General features: G+C 38.7%; 1 protein-coding gene across 2 annotated transcripts; it reads right to left on the minus strand.

The window, feature by feature from the left end:
* Nucleotides 1–1904: 1904 nt before the first annotated feature.
* On the minus strand, nt 1905–15968 carry LOC105030451 (kelch domain-containing protein 1). Of its 2 annotated transcripts, XM_020046690.3 has the most exons (14): nt 15594–15968; nt 15019–15157; nt 14619–14689; nt 14200–14317; nt 12250–12362; nt 11160–11244; nt 10912–11010; nt 10438–10512; nt 10167–10225; nt 9579–9691; nt 9068–9140; nt 7875–7959; nt 6820–6899; nt 1905–3474 (listed from the first exon to the last, which is right to left on the minus strand). In XM_020046690.3, exons 2-14 carry the CDS (start codon nt 15121–15123, stop codon nt 3321–3323), a joined length of 1230 nt encoding a protein of 409 aa, XP_019902249.1. In that variant the 5' UTR covers nt 15124–15157; nt 15594–15968; the 3' UTR covers nt 1905–3320. The 2 variants fall into 2 exon arrangements, with proteins under 2 accessions (XP_019902249.1, XP_010902631.1); XM_010904329.5 differs by having other exon boundaries at nt 15019–15968.
* Nucleotides 15969–19531: the final 3563 nt, after the last annotated feature.

Below are 19531 nucleotides of genomic sequence, written 5' to 3' on the forward strand. Positions count from 1 at the left end.
TGGTGTTCTTGGGGTTGTACTCATCCTTCTTCTTCCTCAAAACAAGGCGAGTGGAGTTTAGACCAAAAAGCTCTATTTTTGTCTCATTAGACCACATGACCTTCTCCCATTCCTCCTCTGGATCATCCAGATGGTCATTGGCAAACTTCAGATGGGCCTGGACATGCGCTGGCTTGAGCAGGGGGACCTTGCGTGCGCTGCAGAATTTTAATCCATGATGGCGTAGTGTGTTACTAATTGTTTTCTTTGAGACTGTGGTCCCAGCACTCTTCAGGTCATTGACCAGGTCCTGCCGTGTAGTTCTGGGCTGATCCCTCACCTTCCTCATGATCATTGATGCCCCACAAGGTGAGACCTTGCATGGAGCCCCCAGACCGAGGGAGATGAACTTCGTCCATTTTCTAATAATTGCGCCAACATTTGTTGCCTTCTCACCAAGCTGCATGCCTATTGTCCTGTAGTCCATCCCAGCCTTGTGCAGGTCTACAATTTTATAACACAGCTCTCTGGTCTTGGTCATTGTGGAGAGGTTGGAGTCTGTTTGATTGAGTGTGTGGACAGGTGTCTTTTATATAGGTAACGAGTTCAAACAGGTGCAGTTAATACAGGTAATGAGTGGAGAACAGGAGGGCTTCTTAAAGAAAAACTAAGATGTCTGTGAGAGCCGGAATTCTTACTGGTTGGAAGGTGATCAAATACTTATGTCATGCAATTAAAATCTAATTAATTATTTAAAAATCATACAATGTGATTTTCTGGACATTTGTTTTAGATTCCGTCTCTCACAGTTGAAGTGTACCTACGATAAAAATTACATGCTTTGTAAGTAGGAAAACCTGCAAAATCGGCAGTGTATCAAATACTTGTTCTCCCCACTGTATATATATATAGTTCTAATGTCTGTCTTCCTTTCATATATATATACACCCAGGCATTGCACAGTAAAAACCTTAACGTTAAGAGTAATTTCCTCAAATTCCAATTGACCATAGTGTAAGTTGTAGGGCTTGTTTTAATTCTTTAAAAGTATTTTCTGCACTAATGAACAAACTATGCTGACTTTACATTAGAAAAGCAGATGTAGAGGAATTTTCCATTCTCTCAAGTGTTTGTCTAACTTGTGAAAGAATTGCATCATTAGATTAGTAGAACATGTTTTTGCTACAGTATAATTTCATTAGAGGCCACGTTTCAGACAGAACAACTAGGTTTTTAGCTAAAAGGTCTTGCTGCCGGATAAAGGAAATGATGATGTTGACCCAGGCCCAGTGGAAGTAACAGAGTCCCATCCAGGCAGAGTTAGGGCTAAGGAGCAGGGAGATCACAGCTTGTGAACAGATGTTTTCATGTAAACCATGGCCTCAAGTGTCCTGAACAAAGGGCTTATTTATATTACGCTTTTCCCGAGACATATCGAAGACTCAAGACGCTTGTTTGTGTTTTGTAAACTACCTGATATTGATAGCTCGAGGCATCACTTTCCAAAATAGCATGCGCCATTTTTTCAAACGAGCCCCCCCGGCGGTTTACAAGTGAAGACGATTGTGTCAAACTGTATCAGGTTTCTGTACATTGCTAATGCATATTGCTCAATTTGAACCCTGGATTTGTATGTTTCAAGGCCACTGTAAATTCAGACCCTATGGAAATGATGCAAATTAAGATAAAACGCTAAATAGACTTCTCTCTCGTGATGCAAATGAGGTCAGTCACATGACTGTGACCAAATTGGGTTGAGCTTCAACTTGGTGTAACAAAGTGTTACATTTTTGTATTTGTTAAAAGGTTGTAGAACTTCATATTAATGGACAAACATTTTTAGTTTTGTTTGCCTCAAGTGCACCTGAATAGGCCTACCTACAGTAAGAAGTTAATGTAATAAGAGATCAAGGCAGATTGGTCATTCAAGGGCAGCGTGTCAATCGTTTTAAGTGTCTATCACAAAATTCAGAATGGATAAAATATCCATCACGCTGGACCTCGAGTTCTCAATTTCAGTAGTGAAATAGTTCAAACATTGGACAAATGGTTAAAGGCAGTTATTTTGCAGAAATTGGAAAAGACAACACAGTTCAAAAATCTACATTTTTTTTTTCCCATTTCCAATTTTATTTGTAGCAAGGCATAATATTAAGATGCAAACCTTTCGTCTAACCTCTTGGGAATATTGTCGAAGTAGGGTTAGGTTAAACTGTGTGCCAATGACGATGTGCTTCTATACCCCATGTTCTTAGTTCCATTTACCACTTTACCAAATGTATTAAAGTGAACATAAAGATTTAATATAAAAAGTATAAAATAAGTTGTATACAAGCAACTGAATGCTGATCTGCAATAAAGTTTGAACAGCATTGAGAAGCTTCAACTGTGTTAAGATGAGCAGCATGCTCCTCTGCCTCACCGATTCCTCAGAAATATTTCCTAACATTGAATGTTTGGCATTGGCTTCCAGTTAACAATTGTAAATGTTTCAAACAGTAGGGTTTCTAAAAATGTATACATAGAGAATACTCCCTTTAAGTTCTTGTTAGCACACCACCCTGATCTACTGGTTACCATTGTTACACTTAATCATCAGGATCTGGTTTGGGCTTGGCAAAAACAGGTGAGTGGAATTAGTAATGAATAAAATACCAAAGAGTGTGCAAATATAACACACAAATGTTGGTGTGACACGGCTTGACCGAAGTGAAGAATTTAATTATTTCCCAAGGATTCAAGGGTGTTTTGTATCATTCTATGTTTTGTAATGAAGCATTCCAATACATTACCTTGAGTTAAACTGAATATTTCAAGTTTGTGGACTGGTATCTTGTTTTTCTTACATACCAAACAGGTGGCATATTTGCCACAGTGCCATGATGACTCTGCTTCTGCTTTATATGAGTCATGGCTAAAGTGTACCTAGTTGGTATTGTTGAATATAGAAGCAAGTACTTAACATACAGCACATCCAACAAATCAAAAACATTTTAATAACAAAAAATAAAGTAGAAATGGACTTCTATTGAAGAGCATAAATGAATTGCACAAAAAAAGATTCACAGATTAACTAAAGTGATCAAATAACCAATTAAAGAATGCTATTTACAAGGTAATTGCTACCTGTTGCTTTATCACCAATTCAGCCACTAATGACCTTTCAAAAATGTTTTTAATAAAACAATTAAAAAACCTACTGTCAGTACAACAATGTAAAATATTTCTTTACAGTCCTACAGATAATTTAAATAATTTATGTTTTGTAGACATAGTACATTCAAATGAATAGATGAGTCTTTACAAACTTTTGACAGCAACTATATATATATCAATGCATGTCAATCCAAAATCAGCTCCTCCAGTTTTCTATTTTCCTGGAGTGTCCTGAAGTAGAACACTCTCTTGTCAATAGTCTCCTGTAGTTTGGGTGGCAGCCACGAGAGCTGCACTTGCAAAACATCAGCGTGGCGCCCTATGCAGTCTTCACATAATCTATTAAGACAAAACGCATACAGGGTCATTAAAAACAAGAGAAAAACAGGTGCTGGAATCTATAAAGCATGTCATGTTTATTTTGTCAGTTTTACACAATATTTACAGTGGGTTTGTCCAAACTTTGTTTCAGAGACCGGCAAAGCTTGACCTTATTCCTCTGGGGACCTCTTGCATAGGAGAAGTATTTCCCATTGCTTTTATTATCAAAACACTTTCGGTTTCTCTATGGTATTCATTATGGTCCCAAAGTCATAACTTGGTCCATCAAGCAATTACATTTTCTATTCAGGTCACACTGTGGCTATTGTAAACAGCCCGAAAAAACCCCACCAAAGATTAAGCAACAAGAAAATATGAATGCACAGTAGCTAGGAAAAACTTCCTAGTAGGGTCAGATTCAGGAATTTAAAATAAACCATTTTTATTAATTAGGTAAACCAAATTGCATTGCTTTCAGTAGCAATTTCTCTGCAATCGCCGCAAAGGTGTCCTACTAGTTAAGCCTTTGTTAGTGTTAAGGTAGGATAACTTAAGGGGACACTTCATAATTACCTAATAGGCATCAGATTTCCTTATTCCAGCTCAATGGTTACTCAACGGGCCAAAGAAATATCAACAATGATTTGGTGTTTAATGCTGGATTAGTGCTGTATTACTAGCTAGAATACTAGTGTTAGCACATAATCCTCCCTTCAAGAATGACATGATTAACTAAGTGTTTGAAGACAATTAGTAAGACAACCTGGACATGATGAAGGAAGAGCTGAGTAATATCTTTTTAGTGGAAATGGAAACAGGCACATCATAAAAAAATAAGAAATAAGGTCAACAAGAAAGTCAGTCAAATTATCTCAAGAACTTTTTACATCAGGTGTTCTCAGGAAGTGCTTATACAGCAGGCATTTTGTAGGTGTGTGTAAAATTCCTTCATGTTCAGCTAATGTAGTAAAATCTAGTTGAAGGAGGAGACAATAGCAAATTACCTTCATATTAATATGAACAGGACATAGTGGAGCAAGCTAACGAAGTCTTAACCAAACTAACTATCACTGGACTGGAGCCAGCATTCAGCTAACAGGACCCAGCTAATAACCAACCAAATCCAGCTAATGGCTAATGGGAACTAGCTAATTGCTAACCCTTACTGAAGAACATTTGCAAAGTTACTAAACAATATAATTACAAAATTCAGTAACATAAATCCTGTCAGGAGTGTTATCTTTCTAAAATAAAAATGTGCAGCAGTACAGTATTTTTTGCAAGTCTCAAGTCTTAACCTTCAGGTCTCAAGTCCCAAGTAATAATGAGCACGCCTCAAGAAAGTCCCAATTTCCACAGCTCAGCTCAATTTGTCACAATTTCCTAATTTTGGTTTCAAGTCTATAAGTCAACGGTAAAGAAACATTGTTATACAATTGAGATTATCAAATATTTTTGTGGAATTCTTGAATTAGCTTAAAGGAACCTATAATAATAAGTAGGTTGTCTTGATGTACTTATACGTTGTCAGGGGTCTGTTTTGTAGAAATGTTTAATCATAATGTGAATGCTATGTAAGGACGTTAAAAACCAAAAAATGCTCTCTACTTTGACAAAAAAATAAATGCCAGGGACATGGGACCCATTGCATGCAAGTAATATCAAGAATATTACCAGAAATAATGAGCCCAAGAAATGAGGAGATTGGAATCAATTTGGTAAATTAGTATTTAGGAACATACTGTATAACCCTCCATTAATAAGAATTGTTGCTGAACAAATCACCAATATCTTGAATAGAATATAGTTTCCCCATCTCTCCATTTACAAGCCTGTTTCGAAAACAGTTTGGATCCTGTGTAAAATGTAAAGAAAAACAGAATGCAAATGATGTGCAAATTATTTAAACCCTATATTCAAAAGAAAAATTGTACAAATACAACATTTCTAATGTTGAAACAGGAAAGTTATTGTTCCTTGAAAAATATAAGCCCACTTTGAATTTGATGCCAGCAACACATTTCAAAAAAGCTGGGTCAGGGCAACAAAAGCTTGTAAAAGATGTGTAATACAGAAAAAGAACCTGGTGGAACATCTCGCAACTATTTAGGTAAATTGGGAACAGGTCAGTAACATGATTGGGTTTAAAAAGAGCATCCCAGAGAGGATGAATACAACAAAGGAGACCCCGAAAGATTGAGCAGCTGAAATCCTATATCAAGCAAGAATGGGAATACATTTCGTTCTGACATTTAGTTAGTGAGCTATATAAGCACAGCACCTGTCTTTGTTGGATTTCTCACCAAGTAAGACCTTGTGGCTATCGCATCAGTAATTTTTGTTTTGCATACTGCTGTCATTTTCCTCCCCTCTAAATGTAACAACTTTTAGAACCAATCCAGGTGCCCTGAATGCTAGTTCTCGATCACGTCCGAATTGATGAACTAACATTGACAGCTGAACGCCAGGCCTAGGTTGAGTGACATTGAGGAAATACCAGGTGGAGTCTGTATTGTTATCCCTCAATGATACAACAATGCATAAACCTAAATGCGACCATACATTGTGCACATCACACCTATTTGAAGATGAAAGTAGCCACTGCTATACCAGACAACATATGAATGTTAAACTATCATTATCTAGCCTTCCTTATTAATAATGGTTACCACACATTAATCATGTTCAATTGGATTATATTATAAATAATGTATATTACTTAGCCTATTGTTCATGCAAACATCAAGCTACATGAATGCATGTCCTGTATCAAAATTACAGCACAAACTGTGTTCCTGCTAAAAAAGTGTATGTCCTGTGTCAAAATCCTTTAAGCCACTGAGTCATGTAGTTGGGCTGGGAATGGACCACATACATACTGGCACCAACGACCACTACGACAGCTGACTCACCCTAGTAGCCTTTTGTAAACTTTTGGCTGCAATTTTTGTAAAATACTCAACATTCCAGCATTGACTTTGTTCTATATACTATTCTGGGTTGTGTGGTTGTCCCACGTAGTAATCCTAACAAATTCTTAATTTCAGCAATGACCTGGAAGGAATTTGGATTAACTGCCTTCCTCAGGTATAGAAGAATTTGCCGGCTCAGGGATTAGGAACAGCAAACTTTCCTTTACTGGGCCAACACTCTTGACCACCAGACTACCTTTTAAGTAAAAACATTACCAGTTAGGAGTTATGGCTAGGGTTATGTTTAGGCATCATTTAGGCTACTGAGGTTACTGCAAAATTAAAGTTAGTGTTAGGGCTGGCGGTAAGGAATAGGGAACATGGATTTCTGGGTGAATGTTAGGTCTCAGGTTCCCATAAGGATAGAAAGACAAACGCATGTGGGGCTTACCTTAGAAGGGGGTATGGCTGGGTCTGGAAGACTAGGACATCTTTGCAGTGTTTCTGGGATGGAGACCTTAAAACAGTGAGCTGAAAGGAAAGGTCACAGAACATTGAGCTAGATAGATGAAAGAAAGATTTAAGACAAGAAAAGGAGGGGGGTGATTTCATAATGAACCCAGTGATGCCGTAGCATATTTAGCCTAAACCCAAACACTGCATCCACTTAACTAGGTTCTTATGCGCTCCATTCATCTGGTAATCCAAATATTTCTATGCTAAAGACTCAACTCAGCGTCCCACCAATGCAGTTGCATTACAAAACACCTAAACACTACTAGAGCTTATTTGTATAATAAAGAGTAAAAAAGTTTTATTTAGACAAAGTTTACATAAAACAGAAGATAAAGAGAGAGTTATACATTTAAAGCATTGGTGTCTTGATCCATAGCTCTTTGAGAAATGTCTTACTTGAAAAAGAAAGATTGCATTGCGAGGAAATGTAATCTTTTCTATTTAAAATACTTATTTTATTAATTATTTATTGGAACACATTTATGTCTTACTTTTTATCTGGCATTAAATTTACTGTTCTGAGTTCTGGTTAATAAAGACCACCAACAGTCCTTTCAAGGTTACAAAGCCACATGATTAAACTGAAACAAGGACTCCAGATGAACTTGGGTACAATTATAATGGGCGATGTTGCAGTGATGGAGAACCATGAAAGCAGCCTGAACTCAGGTCACTGTGACCCAAGGCAGCCACTGTAACCTCTACTCCAAGACAGCCAGTTCCCTTGGGAAATCTGTTATCAGTCGTATCAAAAGCATATTGTTTTCTCATTGTTTCTTTGAATCATAATAGCCTTGATGTAGTTTTAAAAGAAAACTAAATAGAAACTAAATTCACATAGCAGACCAGAGGAAAGCATGCACCGTATTGCTCTAACCCCACAGCAGCATATGGTCTGCACTCCAAGGACCAAACAGGACCTTTTTAGCTACAGAGGCAGGCCAGCAGTGGGACAAAATGTACAATGCTACAGTAGAAATTAAGACCTACTGAGTCCATCAGGAGGACGTATTCTTGGCTTCCCCCAAAGACAACCACATCTTGGTCCTTGCCAGGACATGCTGAATGCCACAACCTATGGAGATATAACATATCCAGACATCATTTAGTGTTCCAGTTCATCAAAAAGAACAATGCGAGGGCCTTTAAGCAAAAAAAAATGTGAAAAAAACAATATTGTAAGACATACAACCCAATGAGGTTAATGCACATAAAGAATAATTCCTTCTTTGGATTTTTAGTTTACTTTCACTATTGAAAACATATCCCAAGAATAACTGCAGTGAAGTAACAAAACTTATCATGACGATGGAACAATACAGACCTTCAGAGGAAATGTAAAAAGCAGATGAGAGCCTCTTTAAGGGTCTGCTGTGCACTACCTCAGAACCTCAATCATGGATACTTTCCAGGAAAAAGTGCACTCCTCACTTCAATAGCTGGTGTTGTCCCCTTTTGCAAAAGTAAGTTACAGTTTCTTGTAACAGTCTCAGGGAATTTTTGCCCACCCTTCTTTACAGTACTGCTTCAACTGTATCATGTTCTTTCTTTCATGCACAGCCCTATTTAAGCACCCTGTAGCATTTTAATTGGATTGAGAATAGATGGACTCACATGCTCCTCAAGAATTGGTAGAATATAGAATTCAAGGTTGACTCAATGATGGAACGTTAGCCAGCCCATCTGGAATTCCTAGCCAGTCTGGAATTTTTTACATTTGTAGATGATTGGTCAGACCGTGAAATCATGTACATCCAATTGCACAGAAATGGCATTGTCATCCCTCCCAGGGGAATCAAACTTTCTTCTGAAGGCCTTGGACAGGTTTTTTCACCTTGGCATGATGCGTTAACAGCCATCCGTATGATTAAGACCAAACCAGACCAATTTTCTAATCTTTATGAAGGCTGAACCCTAACAGCTTTGCATAATATAGCATTTATGCTTTTCTATCGACTTGCATGAGGACATTTTCTTTAGAAATTGGTGGACCTCAGAGGTCTTTGTGTTTTAATTGCATAAATGGTTACAACTTGTACTTGTGTGATTTGTTAAATTGGGTTACCGTTATCAATTAATGTGGTTGGAATTTAGCTAAAATATCAATGTACAAATATGTAAAAAAGAAAAAGGCAGTGACTTGTGATGACTGTGACTTAATCTCTGGGTTCAGTGTTTCTTACCTGGGTTTGTCATGGTGTCGGTGATTCATTTCGCTCCATGTCTTTGTCTGAACATTAAACTCCCACCCATCATCTAAAATAAAGATAACCAAAAAAATTTGTTTAATATGTACTTTTTTTTTAACAATGCCCTTATTTCTATAATACTGAAATAAAAGCTCTTGCCTAATTGGCCTTTTGTTGTACAGAGCACTAATCTCAAGAACCCAATACTAAATTCTTGTGTAACAGTGCCAAATGCTTGAGGAGTTAAATGTGGGTTAAGTTCCTGATACAAAAACAGGTAAGTCTGCGCTAAGTTAAGGGCAAGTATCCCATTCTCTTCCTCATGTGAAAGATACAAACACTTGAGTAATTTAAATTCGTCCAAAGGATATAAAAAATATAAAATGTAACACTGATGTACCGAACTGCTAACACTTGTTACACACAGAGATCAAGTCTGAACTAGCCTGAAACAATAGTGAGTGTAGTATTTGGTCCGGTTTATCCTGCCTGGCTTTGGACTTACTTAGGGGATTTCCGGAGATACTCAGCCCACCAAACAGGAAGAGGGTGTGGTCAGACACTGGGGTCAGGGTGTGCATGGAACGCCCAACGGGTACCAAGGAAGACAGCAGGTCACTGGAGGAATGGAGATTGTTGCGCACAAACACACAAGCCTTCATAATACAGCTCCAGGTCAGCTTAGGCTCAGGTTTCAGTAAGTTCAGGCCCAGGTTTCAACCCAGTCTGTCACAAAATGTGCCAGACAAAGATATAGATATCTACTCATTCAAGGGTATTTCTTCCATTTTACTATTTTCCACATTGTAGAATAATAGTGAAGACATCAAAATAATGAGATGACACATATGGAAACAAAAGCATTAAAGAAAGGCTACTTTGAAAAAACTGAAATGTAAATGCATAATGATTAGTTTAAAAAAAGTTGGTTGCTACATGCTTTAATGTCATAATTTCAAAGTTTTGATGTCTTCACTGTCACCACTATTCAACAACGTGAAAATTCATAAAAATAAAGAAATATCCTTGAATGAGTAGGTGTCTAAACATTTCACTGGTACTGTATATAGAGAGATGGAGGAAGTGAGCTCACATCTGTGTCCATGTCCAAGTGTCCAGATCCAGACAGTGGATGTCCAAAGCTGTGTCCTCCTGTCCCAAATGAAACAAAGAAAATATTTTGTAATTGCAGGGGTCAGGATTCGGTCACAGTCAAAAAGCTGTTTGTATCAATCTGCAGCAAGACAACAGCACAGGCATGTTTTGTCTTATCAATCAGACACGCGCAGAGCTGACTTTAGGCAGAAAGATCCATGTTCTAAGAGATGATTGTAGTCAAAAACGACACCTGAAAGTGGCCTTACCAGACCTCCGCAGATGTAGCCTTTGTCCCTCAGTGTGGCACTGGCATGGGACGCTCTCGGCGCCGGGCCAAGACCCTAGAGGACCAAAGCAGAGTGTGAACAGGTGCTGTTCTGTCCGTGAGCAAGGCAGTTAGCCATAGTTGCTCCGTGTACATGACTCAAATTAAATTAAAATGACAGAAAAAGTAATGCAGTTAAGAGGCAAATTATGTCTAACAAAAGGCAATTACAATATACTTTTATCATTTGGATTCTGCATGTGATACAGTGATATATTGTACTGCATTTCCTTTTTTTATGTTAACCTGTTAACTTCGGTTTAGCTTTTTTTGTTTTTTTCAAGTATGTTTCATTTTCTAGATTATTATTTACTTTGTTGAGATCCAAATGCATTAAATTAATAAAAACAATGTATATCGAGATCACAAATAGAATAGGACCTTTTATAGGATTGTGCCAGGCGCACGCACTCACGTGAGTTTCAGGTTCACTCCATGTCACTGTGCTTGGGTCAAAAACATGGACTTCATTGTTCCAGCCCCAGAACCTAAAGGAGACGGTCCCAATTGTTGCCTGCGGAGAATTTCCACCCGCATACAACATGCGAAACATTATAACAAGTACAGTGATTCTATAAACATTAACATATTCTACTTGTAGAACTGGAGAGTTCGACATGGCATATTGTGTAAATCAATACGGTTCACTTATACAAGTTTTACCCAGGACGTTTCATCAACCGCAAAGCTCTTGGAGTTGTTGACCTCTCTGATGGTTTTACATCCATAACCTCCAAAGTAGATGAGCCTAGAAAACAGTTCCAAAGATCAATCATCAAACCATTACTACAGTCAGCAGCTTCCTGCACTTCCAGTGCATCAATCGAAACAAATGCAATCTTTCTTTATAGACCGGGGGAAAGGCATTGAAAATGCGAAAGAAAACTGTTTTGATGGATGAGAGACGGACAGAAACAGAGAGACAGAGAGAGAGACTTAGCATTTCCATGAACCTTACTCATTCAAACCTTCTTTTTAGCAGCTGCCAAAGCTCTCTTAAACAGACGAGCCCAGCAAACAGATGTGATGCACAGCAAATGTCACAATGTATAATAAAAAGATCAAAACACACAAGTTTGCATTTGTTTTCAATACATCCCCCACTGTAATGTTGCCGTCCTGTCATGCTAAGGGCTTTTTCCCTCTCCATTTGAGTACCGTCACAAAAAAACAGCAAGTTCATTACAACCAGGCTCTAATAAACAGTGTGTGTCAAAAGGTGAGTGATTGGCTGACGGTTCCAGGGCACTTTTCGTTCTTCCCTGCGGTTGTCGTGCTGGCCTCAATGCTAGTAATTATGGCTTTGTGGAGTCTTTTAAAACCGTATTTTCCTCTGCATTTTTTGTCACACTTGGAGTATGGAGTTGTCTAGGCCTGCCCAGTCTGGTTAGTGATGTCATAAAAACAGCTCAATGAAACAACTTTTGACTTAAAGGTTTGTATCCTCGACAACATGTGTTTGTAGTTCTGTAGCCCTATGTCAGGTATGTTTGTAACTTAGTGCGTGTACTACTATATTCGTGAGGTCGACCATGTCCTCACTAGGATAGTAAACCATGACATAACTAGTGAGGACATTTGCATGTCCCAAACTTATTTTTAGGCTTAGGGTTAATGTGAGGGCTATAACAGCGTTCTAGTGGTTAAGGTTAGGTGTTAAAAAGGAGAACATTTTAAATGGAAATCAATTGCGATACCAAAGAAGTTCTCACAGATATAGTAAACTAAGCGTGTGTGTGTGTGTGTACTGTACCTGTCTCTATGTACCCAGCAGGTGTGTTTGTCTCTGGGTGAAGGGGTGTTCCCCTGGGCATCTTTCACTCTCTTCCAGGTATAGCAACCGTCCAGCAGGCTGGCACTGTAAAGCTGCACGCAAAGCAACAGATGACACTCAGGATTAACATGAAGCAGTGGGCAGTTGCTCCATATCGTATGTCAGATGCAGGTTTCTTTCTAAAAAAAACAAGACCTGGATTATTACAAAGCTGAAGCAGACTTTCTTTTGGTGGTGAAAGTCCTGCTGAGGACAGTGAAAATATAGAATGTCCCAAAAGAGAACTCGAAAATCAAACTGCTCTACTGTGACAGAACCCTTGAGGGTGGGTGTTATCCCTGGTGCCATTGCTACATTTCCAGTCATGACTGTCTAATTGTCTCCAGCTTACAAATGGCTCTGTATTGCCCTTTCCCACCGGTCCTCCAAATAAAGTTCTGTAAAGTAATATAGGTACTAAAACATTTGCAATCTCGATGTCAGCTAAATTAATCAAATATAATAACTGGCTCCAGGCCTTCCTGAGGGAGGGGTCAACAATAGGACACAAGGTTGAGATGGGTCTTCGGGGCATAAGGCAGCCCCCAGCCCAAGCACATGGTATGCGAACATTTATTTTCTTCCCCTTTCAATAGCTTCCTCTCAGAACACACGGTTCTAACCAGCAAGCACTAAAGGAAAAAAAAATGGTGTTGGACCTGAATGACAACTGTCCCCCGAGCATTATCAATGTGAAGTGCCTTGATATTGTCACAGGTCTAAATGTAGAAGAAGCCATTGGCCAAACAATATAAAAAGGAGAATAGTGTCACACAGACTTCTGTGACTGCATATGTCACTTTCTGTGACCAACACTCCCACATACAGGTAGACCCAAGCATGGCATTGTAGGTGATGGACTTTCTGCTGAACAGGGGCAAGAAGCATGTCAGGAACATCCCTTTCTGTGTACATCGACTGGTTTCTAAGAGCTGTCAATACCGCTTGGCACTGAAATGTCCTTATAAGTTCCATAACAACTGCCTCTCAATCAACATCAATCAAAATTGTTCACTGACCTCCAGATGAGGGCAGACCAATTGAGCCAGCTGGCTCCAGGGTGGGAAAAGGGTTGAGAATGGGAGGTACTGAACCTGGACAGACCCCAGTCATAATCTCCTCTTTGCAGTGACTTTGCTGAATGCTACTTTCTAGAGCAGCGCAATGAAAAATGTCTGCAATTGTAATTTTAAACATAACCCTAACTTCATCCACACTGTTAACCTTATGTCTAATCATAATATGAAAAGAAGAATAAAAACCACTCACTTACTACAGTTTAACCATTCCCCCAACCGTAGTGTTTAAAACAACAATGTTACAATCGCCAAGGAAAACCCTACTGTCCAGATAGATTAATTCAAAATGCCTTTGGGTTCAAATAGGTCCATTTTAGTCACGTTTTAGAGCCAAATGAGGAAAAAATAAAAAGCAACTCTGCATTTTATTTGAATTAAGAACCAAAATGCACATTTGCCTCTTCGAATCCTGTGATAGATGATACTTTGGTCAAGATATACATTTGAAATGTTGCAGATGTTAAGAGAAATATTTGTGGGGGGGAAAGTAGATTGTTCTGGTTCTCATGAATCCCTAAACCCCAACTTTTGCTTTCTAAGTCAGCTTAGGGCCATTTCTGAAGAGTGTTTATGTTTTACAAATGACACATTTGTTTGTCTCATCAGGTTACAGGCGAGGCTGCATGTCACAAATAGTTTTCATATCAAGGATACGTGGCCAGGAGGAAAACAAAACGTGTTAAGCAGCTTTTGGCCATCACTTAACAACGACGCCATCTGCTCTGAGGTCTGTTTCACGCTACATTCTTCAGGGTTAACGCACTCTGATCCTCGGTCAGTGGGTCGATAACTGCCTTGGGGTGGTGCTTACCTGGTTGGTGTGTCCGTTGGGGTCACACCCTCCAAACACGTAGAGAGAGCCATTGTGATATGAACCACAGGCGCCTGAAAGGGCTGGTGGGGGCTCTCCCTCAATCCCCCTCCGCTCCCTGTAACACAAAACACACACACACACAAACATGCAAATGAATGCTCAGTGACTTGTGTGGGTTAGTGCATGTAGGGGGAAGTAGCAATGTCCCAAAACTGTAATAGGGAAAAGTTCATGTTATCTACAGGTTTTCTTGCATAGACTAACACAAACTTGTTCATAAGATAAACATCCAATAAACAATGAATAACAAAGAAATGTAATACAACAGGTAAATCATTTCCTTAAATAATATTTTTTAATGAACCGAAAGGAACAGACAAACAGATAACAATAAACTGTCTCAATCTATAGCTTACCATGCTCCACTCTCCAAATCGCACAGCCAAATCTCATCACTGGGTAACATTATTTCGGATCCTGAGACTGACTGTCAGGGAATATCAGAAAATCAACATGACAATGCCAAATGTGAAGTAGCAATCATTCACCACTATTACCAACAGGAATATGAAATACTACAAACAAGCACAAGAATCACATGCATATTTCCAAGATGCAGTTGCCTAACATTTACAAAAGGTCGGCAGCATATGAACCTGACTATTTAGATGGACATATATTAAAAATATGATAACTGTAACAGAACGAGGTGACAAAAAATATGAAACATGTAGTATGGGTACATGCATTCTCATGATACAAAAAACATTACATTTGCAGCTGAAGTTGTTTATTACTTCGCACAAGTAAACTTACCTGACAGCCTCCCCACACGTAAAGAACGTTCCCATCTACGAATGCAGTGTGGTCACTCCGCTCCAAAGAACTCAGTATCTCGACACCGGTTCTTGAATCCATCATCAACTTTGACTGCTGCCGGAAAGTAGGCCTATTGCTTTAAGACCAAATGAGACGTTCAAGCCCGTACTGTCTAGATATGATGAAATGCTAACAGGAAATACTGTGTCGGGCTTAGGAGGGAGTGGACTGACTGACTACGTGCAATTCAGGTTGATGAGCCATCGATTACCCTTTTCTGTTGAAATGTTAAAATGGTTTCAGAAAATCATTGTAGGCTATGCATAGACAGTTTAATTTACACCAGGGTCGGCATCGGTCTACGAGTGTCGCTAACTAGTAGGCTACCCTGGATGCGCAGATTCAGTTCACGGCTACCGCACCGCAGTACTTTCGGTTGTATTAGTTTGCTCGACAACAGCTTTCTCACAAAACGTCCTATCAGGACGACAGAGATATAGATCCAGATAAAGAGTAGGATACACACTTTGTGTTTTCAGTTTCTTTCCGTTTTAAAAACTCGTTTACCCTACCTTTTTTAATAACGATAATAGGTGGTTCCTAACTCTGGTCTAGTCCCCCCCCAACAGTACAACAATTTCATTGTAGGCCCTACAGCTGATTCAACTTGTGAACTAATTATCAGGCTCTCATTGAGTTGAACCGTGTTGATTTAGGATACATTCTTAAAAACAATGGGCGTATCAGTATTCATTTAGGAGTCCTAAATGTTTGTCCTAAGAGTATCTCACAAAGGGTTTTAGCGCAAAAACCAGCGCTAAATCTGTTAAAAGTTAGGGGTAGTCAAGAGGACTTCTGAGCAAATAACGAACAACCCTAAATGGGCTGCTGTCGTTGTCGGGCCGTGCCACCCCGCCGCGTGAACGCGCACTCTATATTCTCTTTGCTGCCACATGCTTGTTGAGAGGTCTGCTCTTCACTCCGTTATTAACAGTTTAGCATACACTGTGGCAAAAAGCTTTCAATTATTTGTGTACTTCAAGGCAGCAATCGATGACCACGTTAGGCTGCGCGTGATTAGATTTTTTTTAAGGCAGGTTGATCGCGTGGGAAGAGGCACTGTCTGCAGTTTTCGGTTTGGCTATTTGTTTCAAGTGTTTTACAATAAACAAATCTTATAAAAAATATAAACAAAATCGGTCATATCTCACATTTCTTATTCGACTAGTGTTTTCTAAAGTGTAAAGATAGGAATTCAGCCATAGTTCTGAAATGTTTATGGACCATTCTGCCGAATCGGTGTATTTTCTGTCCCCTAAATATGCATAAAAAGCAGGATATTATCCTGGGCGCACTCAGATTTTCTTTATCACAATAAAATGCATCATTGAAATGTATAATAATAATAATAATACATTTATTTTGTATAGCGCCTTTAAAAGTAGCTTTCTCAAAGCGCTTTACAGACAAGCATAGCAGAAACAGATATAAGGCAATATAGTTAACAATCGAGTCTGTGAAAAAGAAAAGACAAAAATAACACTGGAACGGACATTAAACATAACACAGACTAGATTAACAATGGCGTCATTCTGGACTCTACACTCTCCTTTGATCAGCACGTCAAACAGACTGTAAAATCTTCATTCTTCCATCTTCGCAACATCGCCAAACTCAGACCTTCCCTCTCCCGTCCAGCTGCTGAAACCCTAATACATTCATAACCTCCCGTTTTGACAACTGCAACTCCCTACTTACCGACATTTCTGAAATTCCGAAATTCTCAACCCCCCCCCCCCCCAACTTGCTTCATACTGTAACAACAAATACTTTTTGTGGCACTACTGAGTTTGGCAGGCAAGAATATCATCTAATCCTAATTTGAAATATATAGTTGCAATAGAAGCACATTATAATCATAATTTATCAAATTAAATAAAGGCCATTCTGCTGAATCGGCACCATTTGCATGTTGTAACTTTCAGCTGTATCAAATAACACACTTAACTATTCAAAATATGTTAATGTCAATTTTAGGCAATTGTATTTTTTTACAAGGTATCTTAATGGAAGATGATTGCATTTTTCTCAGTCCTGTTACCAAAACTCATACAACTTTTAAAATATCAACTAACAGTCATGGCAACTAGTTTCTTCGTGTTCCTTCAATTAAGAGGGTATTTTACAGAAGTAATTGGTTACATGTTCAAAAGATATATATATATATATATGTAGCTAAAATGTCATAACGTGCAGGCAGGAGCGCCGGCAGGAATTTTGGGCCCCATGACAAAAAATCTAATTGGGCACCCTCTGCGCAGCTGTTACCTATTTTTTGGGGGCCCTGTCAGTCATGGGCCATTGGAATTGTCCTAACTTTTCCCCCCTATACGGCGCTCCCGTGTGAAATGTTTTTAAAAACACCCCCCAAAAATGTATTTTAATATTCAATATTTTCCAAAAATCTATCATGTTAGTTACCATACAATTGTTTTAATGATGGACCAAACATAATTGAGAAATAAGTTGTTTATCTTCATTTTTTTAATAAAAAACAAGTAGCATTGGGTAACAGGAATGTGTGTGTCACAATCATGGAGGCAGGACACAGGCACAGAGTTGAAGATAAACATCCTTTTAATGTTCTTCTTTCTCAAAACAAACAGAAAACAACAAAAGGTGCGGCACAACCGAGAACTGAGGCAAACAGCACAAATAATGAACAACAAAGTAAAGCAACTCAAATAGGGGGCTCAATCAGACACAACAAGTTGCAGCTGCCTTGGATTGGGGAGAACAGAAAACAGAATCACAGAGATTCTCCCCTCTTCAACTTCCTTCCAATTGAATTTGGCGTAAACAGAATGAGAACATGGATCCATAATGCCTTGTTACCACTGTGCAGGCTGGTGGTGGTGGTGTAATGGTGTTGGGGATGTTTTCTTGGTACACTTTAGGCCCCTTAGTGCCAATTGGGCATCGTTTAAATGCCAACGGCCTACCTAAGCATTGTTTCTGACCATGTCCATCCCTTTATGACCACTATGTACCCATCCTCTGATGGCTACTTCCAGCAGGATAATGCACCATGTCACAAAGCTCGAATCATTTCAAATTGGTTTCTTGAACATGACAATGAGTTCACTGTACTGAAATGGCGTCCACAGTCACCAGATCTCAACCCAATAGAGCATCTTTGGGATGTGGTGGAACGGGAGCTTCGTGCCCTGGATGTGCATCCCACAAATCTCCATCAACTGCAAGATGCTATCCTATCAATATGGGCCAACATTTCTAAAGAATGCTTTCAGCACCTTGTTGAATCAATGCCACGTAGAATTAAGGTAGTTCTGAAGGCGAAAGGGGGTCAAACACAGTATTAGTATGGTGTTCCTAATAATCCTTTAGGTGAGTGTACATAATACTTGTACATTTTCTGCCCTCTTCTATTTGCACTTCTGGTTATATGCTAACGGCATTTAATTGGGCTGTACTTGTACTTGTTCATGACATTTCAATGACTTGTACTTGTTCAGTGATAAGTTTAATCAAATCTAATGACATCATAAAAAGCTGCCTCTGATTGGAGCCTACTCAGTAATTTGCCTAGACTCTTTGAAATCAGAAAAGAGAGTTGATCCATACCCACAGAATGTGAGAACGTGTAGGTTGCCAGCTTTCCATAATTTTTTTGCATAAAGTGCTAAAAATGTATACAGTTCTTGTTAAGTTGTTGTGTTAGTAGCCTATGCTAAATTGTTTACCAATTGACGTACTGTAATGTTCTAGCTAACTATTTGCTATATAGCTCAGTTAACATTAGTTTGCTACTTTCAACCTATGTGACATCTGTCGGTTGTGCATGAAAAAAACAATGAAGTGTTTCAGTGTTGTACAACATTACATTATAATGCCACGTTAAATGCATGTGTACCTTATTGTCACTAACACTCAATCACACGCTTACTCTCTCACCCACACTCACATAAGTTTGATTGTTTTTGGTGGAACTTTTGATCTGTTTTGGAATACCTGGTCTGTAGTATTCTCTATTGGAGTTGAAGTAAATGTTCTTACTACTCTATTAATGTGTATATTTCTTCTTTACCTATATTCTGCACCTCTCAATGGATTCAGTGGTTGGAGTTGGGTTAATACTCCTTGACAAGTTCTGTTGCTACTTCCTGATAAAGTTTCATGCTACATTTAAAACCATGTAATAATTGTTGACAGTCCTGAAATGTTTATGTGAAATGCCATGTTACCCCGAGAAAGACGCCGCTGAGGGTCGAAACATCAGTATTTATTAACAATGTTTCTAAGAGTTGGATACTGTCATGATTTCCGATTTTTTTGTGCTCCAAATTCCCCCATATTGAAATGTTTGTTTTCAACTTTCAAATAGGTGTCCAATGATTAATAAATAATTGTTAAAGGAACCGTATGTAAGAAATCTATTTCAATTAATCATAAAATGGCCCTGATGTGTCACTAGACATTAAGAAATCAT

This window comes from Esox lucius, chromosome 5 (genome assembly GCF_011004845.1).
Source record: "Esox lucius isolate fEsoLuc1 chromosome 5, fEsoLuc1.pri, whole genome shotgun sequence".
NCBI classification, from domain to species: domain Eukaryota; kingdom Metazoa; phylum Chordata; class Actinopteri; order Esociformes; family Esocidae; genus Esox; species Esox lucius.

Excerpts from the sequence above, each read along its gene's own strand:
- LOC105030451 (XM_020046690.3), bottom strand. The coding sequence starts at position 15,123 with ATGATGGATTCAAGAACCGGTGTCGAGATACTGAGTTCTTTGGAGCGG. Across the intron at positions 10,226-10,437 it reads GCTACATCTGCGGAGGTCTG|GAGGACACAGCTTTGGACAT; the intron begins GTAAGGCCACTT and ends CATTTGGGACAG. Across the intron at positions 6,900-7,874 it reads ACGTCCTCCTGATGGACTCA|CTCACTGTTTTAAGGTCTCC; the intron begins GTAGGTCTTAAT and ends CTTTCCTTTCAG.